Below are 22,828 nucleotides of genomic sequence, written 5' to 3' on the forward strand. Positions count from 1 at the left end.
AGTAACATCCGGTTGTTGATCACATGACTCGTGTGATGAAATTGGTATGTTTCCATTAAGCAAATTTATTTTCTTAATTCCAGTTTGACAATACCTAGATAGGCAATGATATTCAAAATGAGACGATCTTTCCTGATGTTCCCAACAATTCAGATTATGACCATGGCAAGTTTCCTTCTCTAGCTAACCTGACAGGCACAGCTCAGGGCCTCAATAACCCAGAAGTTCCCTTAAGCAACAATAAAAAAAATAAGCTAAGAAATTGCACATAGAGAGATATAAATACCTATTGCAAAGTAAACCTTTTGGTAATCGACTTTGTTGAACCTTCAGGTTGTATTCAAGGATGAAGGGAAAACCTACAGCGTCACGGTGAGAGACGTCCAACTGAGTGAAGCTGGACAAGTCAAACTCATCGCCAAAGACTTCGAGACAGAGGCCACCCTGTCTGTCAAAGGTAAGGCTCCAACTCAATGACTCGTCTGGAGACACCTGGTTTAAAGACCAGACTTACTCACTTGAAACGTTAGAACGTTATGTTCACCTAATAAAAAGACACACACGCATTTCTTTATCACTCTCTCAATTAAAATTTTTTCTTGTTTTAGGTCAGTCAGGATTATTAAAATTATTTCTATTTTCTAAATACCAGAAAGCCTTTATTGAGATATTTTGAGATATTTTTTTAATATGCACGTATTTTGTGCGTTTAATTTGAGCAGGAAGGTCAGTTATTTTAACACTAATTGTTTTGATTGTTTCAATGGAATAAGTGCTTATTATTCCTAATTTCTCAATGATTTGATCTGTGTAATTGAAGTAAAGGTTGGCTTATATATATATTTTTTTTATTTTAAACAACAAAATTTAATTTTTTTCTTGTTAAAATAGTGTTTTGTTCTTGAACCCGACATTTCAAAGCATACAATTTTGTTATATTTTAGTTTAATTTGTCCCTTGGTGGAATGTCTAATACTGTCACAACATTACTGATAACAATAATAATAGTTAACTGAAACTTTATTTTTTATTAATTTGTATTGAGTTGCTGGGAAAACAAACAAAACTTACCGTTAAAAAGCTTGAAAAGTTCTTGAATTTTACTGTGGGAAAAAGCACAAGCCCTGCATGTAAAATGCCTGAAGTAGGTAAATGGAAACTGAACTGCTGCTCTTTGTGTTTGCGCTTCCAGAGCCGCCTGTAGAGTTCACCAAACCTCTGCAGGACCAAACAGTGGAGGAGAAAACCACCGCCACGCTTGAGTGTGAAGTTTCCAGAGCAAACGGAGAGGTCCAATGGCTCAGGGACGACCAGGAGATCCGCAAGACGAAGAAGTACGAAATCCTGGCCGAGGGCTGCAAGAGAACGCTGGTCATCCAGGATTGCACCCTGGACGACTCCAAGACCTACACCTGCGACGCCAAAGACTTCAAAACGTCCTGCTTCCTCACGGTCGAAGGTGAGTAAAGCTAAAAGGGTAAAATTATTGGTAGACATGAAAAAGATCATTTTTAACACAATAAGAGAAACTTCAACTCCTTGGAAAACTAATGCAATGATGAAATTATTATTATTTTAGTTATTAATTATTCTGACAATTAATCACATAAAAAAATTGGCACATTATGCAAATTTCTCATTGAAGCTTATTATAAAATACTATAAAAACATTAGAATATGCAAATAAGTAACTAAATTCCCTTTTTAGATAAGAAAATAAACATTTTATTGCCTACATTAGTTATGAAATGTATCTTCCTTAATCAAAACAAATAATTTCAAGTTACGAAACCCCAGGGGTGAATTCACACTAGCCCTGTTTGAGCTCCACTTTGTTAAAGAACCAAAAATTAAAATGATCTGTTAAAGTAACTGTGTGAATCTCGTTTTGTGAGGACAGCTGCCCGTGTCGAGTTCTCCAAGCCTCTCCATGATGTTGAGGTTCGGGAGAAAGAAAGTGCCAGGTTTGAGTGTGAAGTCTCCAGAGAGGACGCTAAAGTAAGAAAAGCACTTTTCCTTTTATTTGTTCATGAGAATCTAAACCCAGTCCTCCTGTCTGAATTAATCATCTTCTTCCTGCTTTCTCCACAGATCACCTGGTTGAAGGACGGAACTGAAATCAGAAAAGGAAAGAAATATGAAATTATTGCACAAGGCCGCCAACACATCCTTCTCATCCACAAGGCCACATTTGATGACGAAGCTGAATACGAATGTGATGCTCAGACCTCCAAATCCTCCGGCATGCTCACCGTCGTTGGTAAGAAAAGAAAAACAAAGATCAGATTTTCTCCAGTTGGAAAAAAAATAGGAGATCACAAAAAGTCAACTGACATCAGAGTAGAGACGGTTCTGATGTTCCTGCTTTAAAAAATGTTCAGTTGTGGTCAGCTTTACCCGCATTTTCTGTTGAACTACTGTTGCTCCAGTGGAACACCTAGTGGCTGTTTAAGTTTTAAATGTAAATATACTGAAATCATGTTGTATAACACATTTCTATGATGGCATATTACAGCTATTGTAGATATAAAAAAGGAGTAAATTTCTGCCAATAAACACAGAAATCTTTAGATTAATCAGAAATTTTCTTGAAAATCTTGAAATTTTTTTACTTTTGGAACTCAGAAAATTTCCAAAAGTTGGAAACATCCTATCAAGGTATAATGATATATATTGACTTAATAGAGATATCTATATAATTGTTATTATTATTATTATTATTATTATTATTATTATTATTATTATTATCATTATTATTATTATTATTACACATTGCCTGTTTTATGTTTAAAGATGTATCTATTTTAAACTGCAAATTATTAAAATAAACAAATAGAAATAATAAAAACAGTTTTAACAGAGCGCTGCTTAGTATTGCTAATCTATCCAGCTCAGCAGCATTGAGCTTCTCTTCCTTTTTATTTCCTATTTTAAAAATGTGTGTGTTTTCAAGAAATGCTAAACTTCTGATGTCAGTTGACGCCAGCAGATGTTACTAGGGTTTTTTAAGGTTGGGTTTCATTCTTTTGCTATAATTTAAATTTGTAGACTGAAAGATTTTCTTAATTTTGACAAATCACAAATCAAAACATTCTCAGTTCATTGATAACTGAACGTTTCTCTGCTGAATCTCTTTCTGTCGCTCCAGAGGAGGAAACTACTTTCACTAAAAACCTGCCAAACGTCGAGGGAACAGAGACGGACAGCGTGAGGCTGATCTGTGAGGTCTCCAAGCCCAACGCTGACGTCACCTGGTACAAAGGCGACAAGGAGCTGCCAGACGGCGGCCGCTATGAACACATCGTTGATGGCAAGAAGAGGATTCTCCTCATCAAGGACCTGAAGACAGACGACGCCGGAGAATACAGCTGCAGGCTGAGCACCGGCACCAAAACCTCCGGAAGCCTCAAGATCAACGGTAAAGACTTTTAAAAAGTCAAATTTAGTTTAGTTTAGGACATTTCAGCAACAAGGCAGTAAAATATAAACACAGTAACCAATTAGCAAACAGCAATAAACATTAGATTTTGTCAAGTGCCATCATCATAATCGTCAAGCAAATATAAAATGTTTCAGTTATTAATTCAAAACAACTCCAAACAGCAGGGTTTTTAGTTTAGCTTTAAAGGAACTCAGTGTTTCAGCTGTTTTGCAGTTTTCTGGAAGTTTGTTCCAGATTTATGGTGCATAGATGCTGAATGGTGTTTCTCCATGTTTGGTTCTGGTTCTGGGGATGCAGAGCAGACCAGAACCGGAAGACCTGAGAGGTCTGGAAGGTTGATACCTCAATAGCAGATCTTTAATGTGTTGTGGTGCTAAGCTGTTTAGTGATTTATAAACTAACAACAGTATTTTAAAGTCTATTCTTTGAGCTACAGGGAGCCAGTGTAGGGACTTTAGAACTCTGGTGATGTGTTCTGTCTTCCTGGTTTTAGTCAGAATGTCAGTAGCAGCGTTTTGGATCAAATGCAGCTGGAGGTTTGATTTTTTTAGGTAAACCTGTGAAGATGCAATAATCAATATGACTGAAGATAAACGCATGGATGAGTTTCTCTAGATCTCGCTGGGACATTAGTCCTCTAATCCTGGAAATGTTCTTCAGGTGACAGAAGGCCGACTTTGTAACTGTCTTAATGTGGCTCTGAAAGTTCAGATCAGAGTCCATCACTACACCCAGATTTTGGGCCTGTTCTCTACTTTCTAACTGATAACTGAAGCTGTGCATTGACTCTAGATCGTTCCTTTTTAGATCAAAAGATAAAAACTTGATTTTTTTTTCTGCTCAGCTGGAGGAAGTTGTGGCACATCCACACATTTATCTGTTTAGTGTTTGGATGAGTTCAGAGTCATCTGGTGGCATCATAATGTAGAGCTGTATATCATTTCTTGTTATAACCTGAGCTGGTGGGAGCATGTAGATATTGAATAGGAGGGGAGCCATGATAGAGCCTTGGGGAACCCCAAATGAGAAGTTACTCATACACAAGAACACAAAGAAGTCTTTGTTCTTTGGTGAAGTGATTCCTGATGTTTTTGCTCCAAGAAACAGCAGTAATTGAGCAAGAAACAAAATGTTACATAATAAAATCAATCTGATGTTTCTGTCCTGCAGAACTGGCTGCTGAATTCCTGTCCAGACCTCAGAACCAGGAGGTGGTGGAGGGTCATAGGGCAGAGTTCACCTGCATCGTCTCCAAGGAAACCTTCAGTGTCAAATGGATGAAGGACGGCAATGAGCTGGAGTCAGGAGACAAGTACGAGTTGGTGAGTGACGGCAAGAAGCGAAGTCTGGTCATCAAGGCGTCCGAGCTCAAAGACGAGGGCGGATACGTTGTGGTGATTGGAGAGACGAGAGCCAGCGCTGATCTGACTGTGAGCGGTAAGTAAGCTCTGCCCACTGACCCAACGAGCCACTGCAGGAACCTCGGTCCATGTCATCAACGTTCGCTCTTCCCTGCAGCGAAACTGAAGGTCATCACCCCTCTGAGAGACACGGAGGTCAAAGAAGGCCAGGAGGTCGTCCTGAACTGCGAGGTGAACATCGACGGAGCCAAGGCCAAGTGGCTGAAGAACGAAGAGACTCTGTTCGAGAGCGGCAAGTACGTGATGGTTCAGAGAGACAACGTCTTCTCGCTGAGGATCAAAGACGCTCGGAAGGGAGACGAAGCCGACTACAGCATCACACTGACCAATCAGAGAGGAGAACAGGCCAAGAGCTCCGGCAAACTCTCCGTCAGAGGTTGGTGCTTTACCTCCACCGACACGAGTTTGATTAGTAATATTACAACTTTATTCTCATCTCATCTTATAAACAACTTAGTTCTCATAGTATGACTTTATTCTTATATTATTTTGACTTTATTCTATACTATACTTGTAATTTATTCTTTATTCTTATATATAGTACTGACTATACTTTCAAAATATTATGACTTTTGTCTCATCTTATTACAATGTTATTCTTGTATTATTTCAACTTTATTGTTGTACAACTTTATTCTTGTAATTTTACAATTTTATTATGTTAATATTGTGACTATTCTCGTAATATTTTGACTTTATAGTTTTACGACTTTATTCTTGAATTATGTTCACTATTCTCATAATTAAACGATTTTATTCTCATATAAATATTATTCTATTCTCAATTTAGTACAGCTTTTTTCTTGTGTTACTTTGAGTTTATTCTTGTAATATTATGGCTTTAGTCTTGTATCTTTATTTTTTTTTTAGCGTGGCTTTAATACACTGTCTTATTAACATGTTGAACAATGTCCACTAGGTGTCAGCGAACCTCTGTTATACAACTTTTGATTCAATATAACTAAAACCAAACAAAACAGAACAAACAAAAAATCGAGACTAGAAAAAAAAAACTCTAAATTCTCAGAATTGCATTTATTGGACTGATTTATCACAAGATTGATGTCAAACTGGGATCAGTAACTATAAACTGTGTGTTTTCCAGAGGAGAGTCTGAAAATCATGGTTCCTCCGGAGGACATCGACACTCAGGAGAAGAAGACCATCAGCTTCTCCTGCAAGACCAACAGACCCAACGCCACTGTGAAGTGGATGAAGGCCGGCCAGGAGATCACCTTCAGCAAACGCGTTGTCTACAGGGTCGACAAAGAAAAGCACACGCTCACCATCAAGGACTGCACGCTGGCCGACGAGGGCGAGTACACGGTGGTCGCCGGGGACAACAAGGCCACCGCCGAGCTGATCATCAGCGAGGCGCCGACCGACTTCAGCGCACAGCTCAAAGACCAGACCATCACCGAGTTCGATGATGCAGAGTTCACGTGCGAGCTGACCAAGGAGAAGGCCGAGGTCAAGTGGTACAGGAACGGACGGGAGATCAGAGAAGGACCAAGGTTGGTTTATTGGAAAACACACGCAACAATTCACTGCAATAACAGTGGAATATTACATTATTAAAGAAATGTTTGGTAAACTGTAATAGATGAAGATGTTCTCTACCTGTTTCTGATGCACACACCTCTCACTCCACATTTTATGGAAATGCTAAAGCTAACATCAATAAGATGAACAACAGGGATTGGAAATATGGTCTAGAATCAATCCTATGATATATTGATCAGTTCACCTCCATTACAATGGATGATAATAAAACCCCTTAATTCCACCCTGGAAAATAGAAATTTCCAAATTTGAAAAGTCAAAAGTTTGCTAAAAATAAATAAATCTGAGATTAATCTCAGAAATGTTCTAGAAAAGAAATCAGAAAATTTCAAAAAGTCAAAAGTTTTTGACTTTTCAAACTGAAATTTCCAAGTTTTTTTTATAGAAAATTTCTGAGATTAATTCAATTTTTTTTGTTTTTTCTAGAAAATCCTTTACCACTTATTTTTTTGGCTGAAGTTTACTCCTTTTTTTCTATCTACTATCTACGCTGTTATAGACATGCGCTTAGCCTGGCTGTCAGCAGTTAAAAATTAAAAGTTAAAAATAACTTTTTTTATTTAATACACTGAAAATACCAACATGGGCAAAATGATGTCAGTCATCTTTATAAATTTCAGTGTCTCCAATGATGGTGAAAAATGTTGCATAAATCCATCTGATATCATTGCAATATTCAGCTATAATATCTCGATTGCACATCTTTCTAGTGCCATGTTGCATTTAATTTAGATGATAAAACATTTTCTGTATAGCATTTGGGTGTTTTCTTGTTGAGTTTCAATGTTTTAGGGAGTGAATAGGAGTCCTGGAGATAATCCTTCTTATTGCTTTCTCAGATACGCATTTGTGAAAGACGGAAAGTTCTGCACGCTGCGGATCAAGGAGTGCAGGCCGGATGACGAGTGTGAATACGCCTGCGGAGTCGACGATAAGAGATCCAGAGCCAGGCTCTTTGTTGAAGGTTTGTTTTCTCAGAAAGACCTCAGAGGAACCTGCACTGCAAAAACACAAAATCTTACTATTACTAAGACATTTCTGGTGCAAATGTCTTAGTACACTTGAAATAAAACAAAACTTATATATTTTCATGAAGATAAAGGAGCTTGTTTTAAGTCAATACTTCCTTAATATTGATTAAAAAATACTAGTTTCACTGGCAGGTTATTGCACTTGTAACAAAATATTTTACCATGTTATAAGTGAAATAATCTACATGTGAAACAAATACAAGCTCCTATGTCTGGCTGAAAAGTACTTGTAAGCTAGTTTTGTTTTATTTTTAGTGTACTTAGATGTTTGCACTAGAAACTAGACAAAAACTACTTGGTAATATAATTTTCATGACCGTTTGTGTTTCCCACAGAGATTCCAGTGGAGATCATCAGACCTCCACAGGACGTGTTTGAGCCTCCGGGCTCGGACATCGTGTTTGAGGTGGAGCTCAACAAGGACCGGGTGGAGGTGAAATGGCTGCGCAACAACATGACCGTCGTCCAGGGAGACAAGTTCCAGATGATGAGCGAGGGGAAGCTGCACCGGCTGCAGGTCTGCGAGATCCGACCCAGAGACCAGGGACTGTACAGAGTCATCGTCAAAGACAAGGACGCCAAGGCCAAGCTGGAGCTGGCAGGTGAGCATCCGCGTCATTGGAGAAAGATTAATAAACAACCCTTTCGTTAGCACCGGTCTGCTGAATTTTAAATATTTCTACACTCATAAGTCTTTCCACAGTGTGCAGGAGCAGGTCTTGCAGCAGTTGTTAGTGGCTACATTAAAAAGAGAAAAAGATGTTCAGTTTTTGAACCTTTGTCCTCTTCCAGCTGTTCCTCAGATAAAGACCACCGATCAGAGCTACGTCACAGACGCCGGGAAGCCCATCGTCTTGGCCGTCCCGTACAGCGCCTACCCTCAGGCCGAAGCTGACTGGCTGTACGACAACCAGAGTGTGTCCAAAGACAACATCTACACCTCCGCCGAGCGCACCGAGTACCGGCTGAAGGACCCGAAGAAGTCGGACCAAGGACGCTACAAGATCGTCATCAAGAACAAACACGGACAGGGAGAAGCTTTCATCAACCTGGACGTCATCGGTGAGCTTTCTGTGGAGAAAAATATGTCAACTAAAGTCAACTGGAGATGGTTACATGTTAGAGTGGCAGTTCCAGTTTATAATTTTCCAAATATATGGTTAGCACAAGCTGTTTGTAATGTTTGAAACATCTTAAAATGTTGCAAATCTTCATTCCAGATGTTCCCGGACCTGTGAAGAACCTTCAGGTGGTCGACACCGCGGACGGCGAGGTCAGCCTGGCGTGGGAGGAGCCTGAGAACGACGGCGGCAGCAAAGTAATCAGCTATGTGGTTGAGAGGCGCGATGTGAAGCGTAAGACCTGGACTCTGGCCACCGATCACTCAGAGAGCCCCGAGTACACAGTGACGGGGCTGCAGAAGGACTCCTTCTACTTCTTCAGAGTCAGCGCCAGAAACAGGGTCGGCAACGGACCCTTCGTTGAGACGGACGAAGCTGTCCAAGCAAAGAACAAGTTTGGTAGGGTTAACTTTGAATATACTCTTCTGCTCCTATTGATGATAAATAAAATTAACAATTTAAATTAGGCATTAAAAGGCACCTATTACACATTTTACATGTTTTTATACTTCCATTTGGGTTTCTACTGCTTTTAAAATCAGCATAGCTGTTTCTTTTTTTGGCAATAACTTATTGTGTTTGGTAGCTGGAATATGAAACATTCCATATTTCTTTTCTTGGTTTCAGACGTTCCTGAAGCTCCTCTGAACGTTGACGTTGGAAACGTAACCAAGTTTGGCTGCACCGTCTCCTGGGACCCTCCAGTGTCAGACGGAGGCTCTCCCATCACCTCCTACATCGTGGAGCTGCGCGACAGGACGTCGGTGAAGTGGTCGCCCGTCCAGGTGACGAAAGCCGGCGAGCTCAGTGCCATCATCAATGACGTCATCGAGAACAAGGAGTACATCTTCAGAGTCAAAGCTGAGAACAAAGCTGGCGAGGGCAAACCCAGCGCCGCTTCACGACCTGTTAAGATCATGGATCCAATTGGTGAGGACTGGACAGTAAATTATGTTTACTACAAAATTAGCATTCCAGTCTCAGTCTGAAGTTCCTAATTAGTGTTTTTTTTCTCTCTGCAGAACGTCCCAGTCCACCACAGAACCTGACCTGGCAGGACCAGAACAAGAGCTCAGTGCAGCTCACCTGGGAGACGCCTCTGAAAAACGGCGGCAGCATCATCACAGGCTACATCATCGAACGCTGCGAGGAGGGAACCAACAAGTGGCTCCGCTGCAACGCACGCCTCTGCCCAGATCTCTTCTACAAGGTGCAGGGTGACGGCCTCACCCAGATGGCCCGTTTTCTGTCTGTAACACGATGTTCTAACTATAAGTCAGTCAGTCAGATTGTTGTCAACCAGTTTTCAGTTGACTGGATCTAATCGGTGATTGGTAGGTCAAATAATTACTTGTCCGATTTTTTGAATGAATCAAAAGTAACACCTTCCTCTATTTATAGCCCTTTTTAAAGTTTTTAATTTGCATCTTGGTAGGAACATACCAAAAACCTTATTTCATCAAATTCATATTTTGTATTATGTATCACATTCTTTATAGGTTTCAACATCAAAGAAAATGACATGAAAAATGTTTGACCTTTCAAACTCAACAGATTTCCATAGGTTGCAGGTTCACATTTGAATTTTTGCGTTTTTTAAGCAAATTTTTTACTTTTTCAAGAAAATTTTGGAGATTAATCCCAAAATTTCATAATTAAAATTTACTCTTTTTTTCTCTGTCTACAATGTCCCTAATACGCCATCGTATGGCAGCGCATACAACTCGAAAGCAGTTAAAGTTGCCTTACTTTTACAACGCCTGAATTACTTAAGAGAGCATGCTGCTTGAAATCTATAATCATCTTACTGAGGATCACAAATTTGTGTTCAACTTCTCTTTCTAACATCTTTGCCTGTTTTTCAGGTGTCTGGTCTGAAATATGGAACCAAGTACAACTACAGAGTGTTTGCTGAAAATGCTGCTGGAGTTTCTGAACCGTCAAACGTCATCGGACCTCTGCTGGCAGACGACCCACATTGTGAGAGACGTGACATTTGTTGAATTGACTGTGACTCCAAAAAATGAAAAATTAGTTTTTCACTAATGTAAGAGAAAATGAGGTGTTAAAATAAGGCCTTTGTTCTCATCGTGCCTCTCCAGTTGCTCCATCCTTTGACCTGAGTGCTTTCAAAGATGGCCTGGAAGTGATCGTCCCTCAGCCTCTCACCATCAGAGTTCCCATCACCGGATACCCGACCCCCGTCGCCAAGTGGACCTTCGGAGAGAAGGAGCTGACGACAGCAGACGAACGCGTCTCCTTGATGACCAAGTCCACTTTCACAGAACTTATGATCACGCCGAGCGTCCGGCCAGACAAAGGCATCTACACCCTCCACCTGGAGAACGACGTCACCTCTGTGTCTGGAGATATCGAAGTCAACGTCATCGGTACGGAAAAGTACTGCAAATCTGGGGGGAAATGGATTTTGATCATTGTTTTTAACTCATTGTTTGTGTTTTTGTTTCCAGCTGCACCCAGCGCTCCCAAGGACTTCAAGGTTCTAGAGGTGACCCGGCAGCACGTCCATCTTAGCTGGGAGGCTCCAGAACACGATGGAGGAAGTCCTCTAACCGGCTATCAGGTGGAAAAACGGGACGTGTCCCGCAAGACCTGGGTGAAGGTACGACAACAGAGTCTGGATTCACTCAGCATCATTTAACCGGGATAAGGAATAAATCAGAAGTGAGATCATCTGTGGCCTTGCTGGTAACAGAATCAAACTGTTTCAGGTTGTATCAGGGATCCAGGATCTGGAGTTCACCGTCACTGATGTGGTTGAAGGGAAAGAGTATCTGTTCAGAGTCACCGCCTGCAACAAGTGCGGCCCGGGAGAGCCAGCGTACATCGATGAGCCCGTCAACGTCTCTTCTCCAGCCAGTAAGTCAGACTAACTGCACAGTTAACATTTAAACCTTTAAAGACATGAATAATCTTAGGTTTTAGATGGTATTTTGGCTAATATCTACATCTTATAAAGAACAAGTCATTTGCATAGCACATATCAGTAAGTACTTTACATCATAAAAACATCACAGTCACCAAAAATAAAACAAGCAATAAGCATTGCATTTTGTCAAATACTATTATCAAAATCATTACACAAATATACATCAACTATATTGATCCACATAAGAAATCTCCAAGCCTTTATATCTTCTTCTGAATTTCTAACCTGTACACTTTGCCCTCTCTCCAGCTGTGCCAGACCCACCAGAGAACCTGAAGTGGAGAGACAAGTCAGCCAGTGGCATCTTCCTCACCTGGGAGCCGCCGAAATATGACGGTGGCACCGGCATCCGAGGCTACAACGTGGAGCGCTGCCAGAGAGGCACAGATAAGTGGGAGCCCTGCGGAGACACGGTACCAGAGCTGAAGTGCCAGGTGACCGGTCTGATCGAGGGCGAGTGGTACGCCTACAGAGTCCGAGCTCTGAACCGACTCGGAGCCAGCCGGCCCTGCAAGCCCACAGATGAGATCCAGGCTGTTGATCCTATAGGTAATAACATGGACTTCCTCCTTGATAGAGATCAGTCTAGGGTGGGCAGTTACTGTATTACCATTTATCGTGATAAACTTCTTATCATGGTAAGAATTTTGATTTAACTTTGTCGTGATAAATTCCAATAAATATTTAGCAATTTTTTTTCACTGTTTGTTCAATAAAAGCAATAATAAATATCTAGCAAATATGATTAAAATGCAGTTTTAATTTGCAGTTTAATGATATGAATCACACTTCTTTTTGTGACTGGTGTCCTAGAGAAGCTAATACAAAAAGGAATGTTTTTCAGGAGCATTATTTGTGTTTATGCATCCATTATTTCTGTGACACAAGGCCTGTCACAATGAGCTGTAAATTGCATGATAAATTAAAATAAGCTCAATAATTTCCAGTTGGACAACAATAGTTAAATAGATGCTCCACTTATCGTTGAAAAGCCACTATTTAGAAAGATTAGTTTTTCTATAAACAATAAAGGATCAGCGGAAAATGGTCTCAATAATGACAATATTATCATTTATTACAATAATTTCTTGGACAAATTTATCAACCAAGAAAATTCATGGTGACAGGCCCAGTGACACACAGTCTAAGAAAAATTCAAAACACTAAAGATATAATCAAGACGAGTAGTTTCTGATGAGTTTTTATCGTTATTCTGTCCTCAGAGGCTCCAGAGATCCAGCTTGATGCCAAGCTTCTGGCCGGTCTGACGGCCAAGGCTGGCAGCAAAATCGAACTCCCAGCTGAGGTTAAGGGTAAGCCTGAACCCCGAGTGAAGTGGACCAAGGCTGACCTGGTTCTGAAGCCAGACGACAGGGTGTCCATCGACACCAAGCCGGGACATTCCACCGTCACCGTTGCTAAGACTAAGAGAGACGACAGCTCCACCTACATCATTGAGGCGACCAACAGCAGCGGCCGTGCCACCGCCACTGTGGATGTCAACATCCTTGGTGAGAAGAGTTTGCAGTCCAGAAATGTAATGTCTATCTCAGTTTAAGTTGTAATTAAATCAGTATTTCTGATGTAAAACAGACAAACCTGGTCCTCCTGCTGCCTTCGACATTTCTGAGATCACCAATGAAACCTGCCTCCTGGCCTGGAACCCGCCACGCGACGACGGCGGTTCCAGAGTTACCAACTACATCGTGGAACGCCGAGCTGTCGACAGCGAGATCTGGCACCGGCTGTCCTCCACCATCAAACAGACCACGTACAAGGCAGTCGGCCTGGTCAAGTTCAAGGAGTACATCTTCAGAGCGTTCGCTGAGAACCAGTTTGGTGTTGGTCCACCAGCTGAACACCCGCCCATCATCGCCAGATATCCATTTGGTAGGTGATCCGACTCTGACATCAAGCAGTTAGACTTTATAAATAAAAACAGTAAACTTTCACTAGGTTTTTTCAGCTAAGTTAGATCCTGAAAACACTCTTAAAAATTTACATTTTGCACATTTTTGTACTTTCATTCGGGTCTATACTTCTAAAAGCAGCTAACATTAACTTAAAAAAAGAAGTTTTTTAGCAATAAGTTAATGTTTTTTGTTTAGAAAATGAACCGTTTCATAAGCCTTCTTAATGTAGGTTACAAATCAGCAGGATAGTAACAGTGTAACCCCTTCTTTTCTAACCCAGCTCGTTACCTAGCAACCCTAGCAGAGCTCTGCCTGTCACCTAGCAACCAAACATGATATCCAGACCTTTTGGTCAGCTGATTTTACCGCTGTATGTGTTGTTCTGCTGGAAAAGACTAGTGCTTTATTGTTGACTTACAATCCAGAAACCACTTATGCATTTTTGGTAGTTGTGCAGGAGGCTCCAGTTCTGTTTTTCAAAGATGTGCGGTTGTATAGTAGTGCATCTGTTTGCAGCCATTTTCACATGTGAGTGTAAACGTTGAGCTGGGAGGCGTGGCCAGCAGCAGCTCATTTGGATTAAAAGTGACTGAAGCCCAAAAGCAGCTCATTCTGAAAGGAGCTCAAAATAAGCAGAACTGACCAAACTAAAATCTCTTTATCTAAGAATGATTTTGTCCAAAAAATGCAATTAACATGTTTTGTTTAGCCCATAGATCTGTTCATGGAAGCATAATAGGTTACCGTTAAGTTAATTGAAAGCTCTGCTAAACTCTGCGAGGTCTAATGTGATTCTTTTGTTTGGTCCAGACACCCCTGGGGCTCCCTACAAACTGGAGCCTTCAGACATCGCCAAAGACGCCGTGACCCTGAACTGGTACGAGCCGGATGAGGATGGAGGCAGCCCCATCACAGGCTACTGGGTGGAACGATACGAACCGGACCATGACAAGTGGATAAGATGCAACAAGCTGCCCATCAAAGACACCAACTACAGGTGAGGCCAGCTCAGTGTCTGGTCAGGAGTGTCTTGGGTGGGGATTTTACTGACATTGTCCTGTTTTCCTGCAGAGTGAAAGGTCTTCCCACGAGGAAGAAGTACAAGTTCAGAGTCCTGGCTGAAAATCTGGCTGGAACTGGAAAACCCAGCAAAGAGACAGATCAAATCCTTATCAAAGACCCTATTGGTACCACATGTTTCTTATCTTAAACAGGTTATTTTATCATTTAAAGTTATAAAGTAAATTAAATCCTTCATGTTCGCTCTTTTTCCAGATCCTCCTTGGCCTCCTGGTAAACCCACAGTGAAGGATGTAGCCAAGACTTCCTGCTTCCTTACTTGGACCAAACCCGAGCATGACGGCGGGGCCAAGATCGACAGCTATGTCATCGAGATGTTGAAGAGCGGAACCACAGACTGGATCCGTGTGGCAGAGAACATCAGCATCCTGGAGTTTTTCCTGAAGGGCCTGATGGAGAAGCAGGAGTATTCGTTCAGAGTGAGAGCCATCAACGTGGCCGGGGAGAGTGAACCCAGCGAGCCCAGCGACCCGGTTCTGTGCAAAGAGAGGCTGAGTAAGAAAAACACTCAGAAAGAGCAAATACTTTTGTCTAAGTTAATGTAAAGAACAAAATGTTCAGGAGATTCCAGATAATCCCAGATGATACAAGGACATTTCCAAACATGGTAGATTCAGATTCACTTTAAATTAACAGATTTACAAAAACACAAAACAAAATATTACTTTACAAACCAATAATTTAGCAAAAAAAGAACAAACTGAAGCCGAGGCTAATACTTAGCTATCCTATTCATAGACTCAGAGTATATAACATGTAAGCCTTTTACATTTATTAAATCTTTTATTTTCAACCATATCCCAATAGTTTTTCCAATTTTGTTTCTAATATATTAAATATGAGCCTTTCAACTAAGTTTGTTTTCAAGAATGACCCCGAAAAATGTCTCATAAATAAAATTGATTTCAACTTCATTATATGTACCTTTACATTATTGTATATTCGTTTATCAGAAAATACTATAAATTTACTAAAATTATAATAATCAAACCACTTTTTTTTAACTCAGCTCTTGTCTACTGTTTGTATTAGTTCGTTCATATTCATAAAAAAGTTTCCATTGTTTGCAAATGTTATACATTTCAAAAACCTGGAGGCTGTAAAAATATCATTTAAATAAAGTATAAATAATTTAGGTTCTAGGACTAATCCTTAAGGGAAGACCTCATTTTACAATTTCAATTTGTGGCTTTGTGCTGTTAATTTGTACTTCCTACAGTATTAAGTAAGAATAGGTAAGGATAGCCTCATAACCCCAACTTGAAGATGGATCTATAGAAATAACGTAGACAATCATCTGAGTAAATGAAACTGAAGACATTTCTGTTTGATCCTCCTCAGATCCTCCATCGGCTCCTCGATGGTTGGAGGTCGTGAGTATCAGCCGGAGCAGCGCTGACTTGAAGTGGACGGCTCCGGAGCGTGACGGAGGATCTCGCATCACCAACTACATTGTGGAGAAGCGCGACGCCAAGCGTAAAGGCTGGCAGGCTGTGGACACCACGGTGAAGGAGCTGAAAACCACCGTGACGCCGCTCAACGACGGAGCTCTGTACGTGTTCAGAGTCGCCGCAGAGAACGCCGTGGGTGTCGGACCGTTCTGCGAGCTGGAGGACTCCGTGTTGGCCAAGGATACTTTCAGTAAGTGGTGAATCAGTAAACATTTCCATTGCAAATATTTTTTAGATATTTCTTATTTTTTGGAAATACCGCAATGTCAAAATTGTGTTTTTTTTTTTGTTTGTTTTTTTACATTAACGGAATATTAACAAATTTTGCACACTTTTATAATGAAAACATAGCTACATAAAATCTCTTGCATCATTGAAAATAAAACGTTTCTATTGCAGCTACTCCTGGGCCGCCCTACGCACTCACCGTCTACTCTGTGACCAAAAAGTATGTGGACCTGGAGTGGGAGGCACCTAAAAATGACGGCGGTAGACCCATACTCAGGTGATGTTTCTTTACTCGCCCTCGTTCAGGCTGTAGTACTGTTCAATGTTGTTCCCATAATGTTCATCTTCTGGCATTTACTCCATCCAGGTACTCTATTGAGAAGAAGGAGAAGCTTGGAACGCGCTGGGTGAAATGTGGAAAGACTTCTGGTCCAGACTGTAAATACCGGGTAACGGATGTTATTGAGGGAACAGAAGTCCAGTTCCAGATCCGGGCTGAGAATGAGGCTGGAGTCGGACACCCGTGTGAACCTACAGAGATCTTGACCATTGAAGATCCAACAGGTCAGCCTGAATCCAATGTGTTGGACTCCACAATCAATCTATCAATCAAGTTTATTTCTATAGCACATTTCAGCAATAAGGCAGCTCAGAGTGCTTTATATCATAAAAACATCACCAATTGAGAAACCAGTAAAAGGCATTACATTTCATCACAGGCCATCATCAAAATCATCGATATACAAATATGTTGATCAATGTTTTATATATCAATGCGACTGAAGATAAACGCATGATGATTTTGCTGGGACATTAATCCTGGAAATATTCTTCAGATGATAGAAGGATGACTTTGTAAATGTCTTCATGTGTCTCTGAATGTTCAGGTCTGAACTCTGAGTCTGTTTCGTGTTATCTTCAGGAATCCCATCTCCTCCCATCGAGCTCCATGTAACCGGAGCCAGCAGGGACTTCCTATCCATCGCCTGGAAGCCTCCGCAGCAGGACGGCGGTTCCCCGATCCGCGGCTATCACATCGAGATGTGCGAGGCCGGAACTGAGAAGTGGATGAGAGTCAACTCCCGTCCGGTGAAGGAGCTGAAGTACAGAGTGGAGGAGGGCATCGTCCCTGAGAAGGAGTACATTCTGAGAGTGAGGGCCATCAATTCTGTAGGAGAGAGTGAGCCCTCCGACATCTCAGAAAACGTCTTTGCCAAAGACTCTGACTGTAAGCACACCACATCTGTTTCCTAAACAAACATAGAAACTGCCAAAGCATGACTAAACATCCTCTTCTTCTTTGTGGTCCCAGGTAACCCAACACTGGAGTTCCAGACTCTGGACCTCGTTGTGGTGGAAACAGAGAAGCTTCACATCCCGGTTCCCTTCAGAGCCGTCCCGTCTCCCAAAATCACCTGGCACAAAGACGGCAAGGAGCTGAAGGCTGATGAGCGTCTCATGTTCAGGTCAGAACAATGACTAACAGTTTAAGGTTCAGACACAACTAACAGACCAGCAAGGTCTGTACTGGTGCTTGAAATCCTTGAAAATGCTTGCGTTTCAGTGTGGTGTATTCAAGGTTTTCTGTATGAAGTCTTTGAAAGTTCTTGATATTCAAACTGCACAGTTTTATAATAAAGTGCTCTTGAAACTATTATTTAGAGTTGAAACCAGATATTTTCAAATTCATAATGAATTTTTTCTCACTGTTTGAAGTTAAATCTGACTAAACTTTTTGTGTTTTAAGTTAGATAGAATTACCTAAATTATTTCCATTTGCTAAATTCCAGAAAACTTTGTGAGAAGATTTTCAAAACATAATATTTTGTTACACTTTAGTTTACCTTAACCGTGCTGTAGAAAGTAAAATACTATCTGTCAGGTTTGACATCTATTAAAGACAAGTTGAACAACACAGAAAAGACAAGAGAGTTAGATTCTTTTGTACTCGCGAGGAGAATGGACAGAGATGTGTTTACAGTTACAAATCTCCTACTGCTCTGAAACACATTTGTCCGCTCCTCTCTTTTTATTATCTTCAGAGTCCCTATCACAGAGAGCACTGCAACTCTAAGGGGTGGGGTCAAAGCATTTTAGTTGCAGTGCTAAATGACAATCACTAACTAAACACATGTTATCTTGCATTAGAACACAGAGTAAAAACAGAACAGGTCGTATATCTTCAAGGCGACGATTCGTCAGCTATCTAACAGCTCAAAGGAAGAAGAAGTCCTGCTGAGCAATGAACCCCGTGAGCACGGTTATCACTGCTTCTCTTCAGGGAGGCCCTCTTGTGAAGACAGAGATAAAGTAGATCAAAACATACAGAAACAGTCTTTATGTTTAGAGAAAAGAAAACAATCATGGAACATCAAATATGAAACACTATTGTTATAAAGGAAACAACAAATATATGATAATTTATACATTTCACCTAACACTATCACTAGATAGTATTAATAACAGTAACAAGTATCATATAATAGTCAATTAAAACGGTCTTTTTCTAGTTCATATGTATTGTTATCTGCAAAGTGTGGTGCTGGAAAAGTTTGAAAAATTACTTAGAAAATGCTTGAATAGTGTTTGAATTTTACCGTGGGAAAAGTGTGTGACCCCTGACTGACAGCTTAAAGGAGGGGTCTCAAATTCCAGTCCTCGAGGGGCGCTGTCCTGCAACTTTTAGATGTGCCTCTGCTGCACCACACCTAAGTAGAATAATTAGCTCATTAAGGCTCTGGAGAACTGATCTACACAAGGAGGAGGTAATTAAGCCATTTCATTCCAGCGTTTTGTACCTGTGGCACATCTAAAAACTGCAGGACACCGGTCCTCGAGGACTGGAGTTTGAGACCCTTGGCTTAAAGATTAAACACAAAGAAAATATATATAACTTCTCATTCTGATTGTTTCTGGCTGATTTGTTTGTTCGGAGCAGGAAGGAGTACACTTCCTGTCACCTGGAGATTGACAGCAGCCTTCACCCCGATGCTGGAGTTTATAAAGTGACTCTGGAGAACAAACTGGGAAGTGCCAGTGCAACCATTAACGTGAAAGTCATCGGTAATCACATGCGTTCCATTTATTCGCCATAAAAACACATTAATCTCTTATGCTTACAAACAGTTCTTCAACATGTATTTATCTCTGTGTCTTCAGGTCTTCCTGGTCCCTGCAAAGAGATTGTTGCATCAGAAATCACAAAGAGCTCATGTAAAGTTTCCTGGGATCCTCCAGACTACGACGGTGGCAGCCCGATTCTTCACTATGTCCTTCAGGTCGGTTTCATTTTCAGTTTTAAACCATAAGAGTCTCTGATAGTTTGAATACCACAAACTGATGGTCCTCTGTTGGTACATGTGGGTGCAGCGGCGTGAGGCTGGTAGGAGGACCTACGTCAACATGATGTCTGGAGAGAACAAGGTGAGCTGGATGGTGAAAGACCTCATCCCCAACGGAGAGTACTACTTCAGAGTCCAAGCCGTCAACAAGATTGGAGGAGGAGAGTTCATCGAACTGCGCAACCCCGTCATTGCAGAGGACCAAAAACGTATGAAAAATATTTTACTTTGTGAAAATATTTATGAAAATTAACTCATTTTACGCTATTTGCCTCAATCTGTTCATAGTTTTTGTGTATTGAAATAATGCTAGCTGATGCTAGCAACGGAGAATTACTGCCAAGCTAGGAAAAAATAATTAATAAAGTCATAGTTTTATGAAAATAGAATTAAAACTTTAGCAGAATAAAGAAGCCATATTACAAGAAAAAGTAGACTGTTCTAATAAAATTACAGCTTCATTGTCTTAATTTTGTGACTTTATTCTAATATTACAGTTTTAATCTTATTTCATGTCTATTCTCATATTTTTACCACTTTATTCTTGTTATATTATGACTTTATTCTTGTTACACTATGGCTCCATTTTGGTAATATTAGAAATTAATTCTTGTATTTCTATGACTTTGTTCTCTTAATATTAGAACTTTATTCTTGTATTATTACGATTTTGTTCTGGTAATACTACGACATTGTTCTCATATTTTTAGAACTTTGTTGTTCTATTATTTTGACTATTTTGATAGTGCTACCACTTTATTTTTGTAACTATGACTTTATTCTGGTAATATTACAACTTTGTTCCCCATTTAGTCGTCAGAATAATGTCCTGTTGATAATTTAACTTGACTGTACCATTTAAGATAATTGGATTGTGCGTTTGTTGACCCAGATGCTCCTGATGCGCCAGTGGACGTGGAAACCCACAACCCCACTTCCAGCACTATAACCCTGACCTGGAAGCCTCCTATGTACGATGGTGGCGCCAAAATCATGGGCTACATTCTGGAGAGGCAGCAGAAGGGCGAGGACAAGTGGGAGAGGTGCAATGACTTCCTGGTTCCTGTCCTGTCCTACACAGTCAGAGGACTAACAGAGGGCAAGAACTACATGTTCAGAGTCAAAGCTGAAAACGCTGCTGGCATCAGTGATCCGTCACGCAACACATTGTTCGTTAAGGCCTCTGATGCTGTTGGTAAGGAGAAGAAAAAATTCAACAATGTTCTCCTAAGTACCACTTTCGTCTTCTGTCGTTCCACTGTTAGGTTTTAGAGTCAAGTTTAAGTTAATTGGACTTTGTGTTTCAGATCCTCCAAAGGTTTTCCTCAGTGGTAGCCTGCAATCCGGTCTCAGTGTGAAACGAGGCTGCGAGATCTGCCTGAATGCCAATATTTCTGGCTCACCGTACCCTCAGATCACCTGGTACTGGAACAACCAGGTGATCCAACCTGAACCACTCCGCAAGAGACCTGAGAAACCCCTGAAGAAGAAGCCAGAGAAGAAGGAGGAGGAGAAGAAAGAAGGAGAGGAGAAAAAGGAAGGAGAGGAGAAGAAAGAAGGAGAGGAGGAGAAAAAGCCAGAGGGAGAAGCGGAGACTAAAGAGGAGAAGAAGGAGGGAGAGGAAAAGAAAGAAGGAGAGGAGAAGAAGGAGGAGGAGAAAAAGCCAGAGGAGGAAGCTGCTGAGCCAGAGGTGGAGGAGCCTGACTATCCCACCATAAATGAACGTCTGACCATCGATAACAGCCACAGGGGCGTGTCCTCCATCGTCATTAATGAGTCAGTCCGCCCAGATCATGGGGTCTACATGGTGAAGGTGGAGAATGACCACGGCATTGCCTCAGCAACCTGCGAGGTCAACGTGCTCGGTAAGGGAACACTGATGTTATCGCACATTTGGACAGTCTAAATACTTCAGTTGAGTTGTCGCACTATAAGAGCTTATCTATTGTGTTTGCAGATACTCCTGGTCCTCCCGTGAACTTTAGGTTTGAGGAAGTGAGGAAGAACTCAGTCATTTGCAAGTGGGATCCTCCTCTGGATGACGGCGGCAGTGAGATCCTCAACTACACCCTGGAGAAGAAGGACAACTCCAAGCTGGAGTTCGGCTGGAGTTGTGTTACCAGCACACTGAGAGGCTGCCGCTACCTGGTGCCCAAGCTCATTGAGAAGAAAGAGTATATCTTCAGGGTCGTAGCTGAAAACAAGTTTGGCCCTGGTACACCATGCGTTTCCAAACCTCTCATCGCCAAGAATCCTTTCGGTATGCACATAGAAGGGAGTATTATCAGTAGCTTTGTCTGTGCAAGTAGTAGAAAAAAATAAAACATTTTTCATTTTCCTCAGAACCTCCCGAGGCTCCAGATAAGCCACAGATTGACGACATCACAGCCAACAGCATGCTGGTCACTTGGGACGTACCAAAGGACAATGGCAGCCCTATTCTGGGATACTGGGTGGAGCGCAGGGAGATCAACAGCTCACACTGGGCACGTGTCAACAGGTGAGGAAATCTAAGATTCTCATTTCTTCCCATTCAAACAAAGGCATGTCTTCAAACTCATGAAAATAATCCTTCCTGCTATGCTGATCTCCAGGAACATTGTCCCAGACACGGAGCTGAACGTCGAAGGTCTCCTGGAGGGACTCACTTACATCTTCAGGGTGGCGGCTGAAAACCAGGCCGGCCCTGGAAAGTTCAGTCCTCCCTCTGAGCCTAAGACAGCACAGGCTCCTATCTGTATGTAAACTAATCTAAATCTTCACCGCAGAAGATGCTAGTCAGATGATATTTTAATCAACTTCTAACCTTATAGTGCCACCTGGACCTCCCATTGCCAGAGTGGTGGTAACCACTGACCACTCCATCGAAGTAGAGTGGGATCCTCCTGCCGACAATGGTGGAGGAGAGATTCAGGGATACCATGTGGATAAGGTCAGAGGATTTAGTTTATGTTTTTGCTGCGGAATATACCTTGTTTTCTTGTAAATCATCTGAAAACCCCAACTGAGAAAAGACTGGTTGTTTGTTCCTCAGGCAATGGCTGGTACCAAGGACTGGTCTAGATCAACAGAACGTCCCTGGAAGCAGCGTAACTTCACCGTCTATGGAGTTCGTGAGGGAGCGAAGTACACAGTCAGAGTCATCGCCTGCAATGCTGCAGGAGAAGGAACACCTGGTTTCACAGACGCTGTTTTTGTCCGGAACCCAGCAGGTCTGCCTAAAATGAGAACTTGTAGTTACTTTTGGACCATTTGTATTTTCTGTATTCTAACCTTTCCTTGTTGAA

General features: G+C 41.3%; 1 protein-coding gene across 1 annotated transcript in view; it reads left to right on the forward strand.

Annotated features, from left to right (window-relative positions):
• The window catches only part of LOC102219802 (titin-like), a 215,207-nt gene that overhangs the window by 111,389 nt on the left and 80,990 nt on the right, over positions 1–22,828 (forward strand). Inside the window, exons 76-114 of the mRNA XM_023337148.1 lie at positions 334–457; positions 1,193–1,459; positions 1,901–1,998; positions 2,092–2,260; positions 3,149–3,418; positions 4,613–4,879; positions 4,961–5,239; positions 5,969–6,377; positions 7,266–7,390; positions 7,793–8,059; positions 8,250–8,519; positions 8,678–8,977; positions 9,206–9,508; positions 9,601–9,788; positions 10,444–10,558; positions 10,681–10,968; positions 11,050–11,201; positions 11,311–11,458; positions 11,778–12,077; positions 12,752–13,039; positions 13,122–13,418; positions 14,252–14,438; positions 14,513–14,628; positions 14,717–15,016; positions 15,863–16,162; positions 16,372–16,477; positions 16,568–16,764; positions 17,123–17,428; positions 17,513–17,666; positions 19,139–19,263; positions 19,360–19,478; positions 19,570–19,750; positions 20,434–20,736; positions 20,849–21,406; positions 21,499–21,801; positions 21,885–22,041; positions 22,136–22,278; positions 22,355–22,473; positions 22,576–22,753. Of these exons, the coding sequence (XP_023192916.1) occupies positions 334–457; positions 1,193–1,459; positions 1,901–1,998; positions 2,092–2,260; positions 3,149–3,418; positions 4,613–4,879; positions 4,961–5,239; positions 5,969–6,377; positions 7,266–7,390; positions 7,793–8,059; positions 8,250–8,519; positions 8,678–8,977; positions 9,206–9,508; positions 9,601–9,788; positions 10,444–10,558; positions 10,681–10,968; positions 11,050–11,201; positions 11,311–11,458; positions 11,778–12,077; positions 12,752–13,039; positions 13,122–13,418; positions 14,252–14,438; positions 14,513–14,628; positions 14,717–15,016; positions 15,863–16,162; positions 16,372–16,477; positions 16,568–16,764; positions 17,123–17,428; positions 17,513–17,666; positions 19,139–19,263; positions 19,360–19,478; positions 19,570–19,750; positions 20,434–20,736; positions 20,849–21,406; positions 21,499–21,801; positions 21,885–22,041; positions 22,136–22,278; positions 22,355–22,473; positions 22,576–22,753 (8,776 nt within the window). The remainder of the gene's footprint in view (positions 1–333; positions 458–1,192; positions 1,460–1,900; positions 1,999–2,091; positions 2,261–3,148; positions 3,419–4,612; positions 4,880–4,960; positions 5,240–5,968; positions 6,378–7,265; positions 7,391–7,792; positions 8,060–8,249; positions 8,520–8,677; positions 8,978–9,205; positions 9,509–9,600; positions 9,789–10,443; positions 10,559–10,680; positions 10,969–11,049; positions 11,202–11,310; positions 11,459–11,777; positions 12,078–12,751; positions 13,040–13,121; positions 13,419–14,251; positions 14,439–14,512; positions 14,629–14,716; positions 15,017–15,862; positions 16,163–16,371; positions 16,478–16,567; positions 16,765–17,122; positions 17,429–17,512; positions 17,667–19,138; positions 19,264–19,359; positions 19,479–19,569; positions 19,751–20,433; positions 20,737–20,848; positions 21,407–21,498; positions 21,802–21,884; positions 22,042–22,135; positions 22,279–22,354; positions 22,474–22,575; positions 22,754–22,828) is intronic.

Source organism: Xiphophorus maculatus, chromosome 7, assembly GCF_002775205.1.
Source record: "Xiphophorus maculatus strain JP 163 A chromosome 7, X_maculatus-5.0-male, whole genome shotgun sequence".
Lineage (NCBI taxonomy): Eukaryota > Metazoa > Chordata > Actinopteri > Cyprinodontiformes > Poeciliidae > Xiphophorus > Xiphophorus maculatus.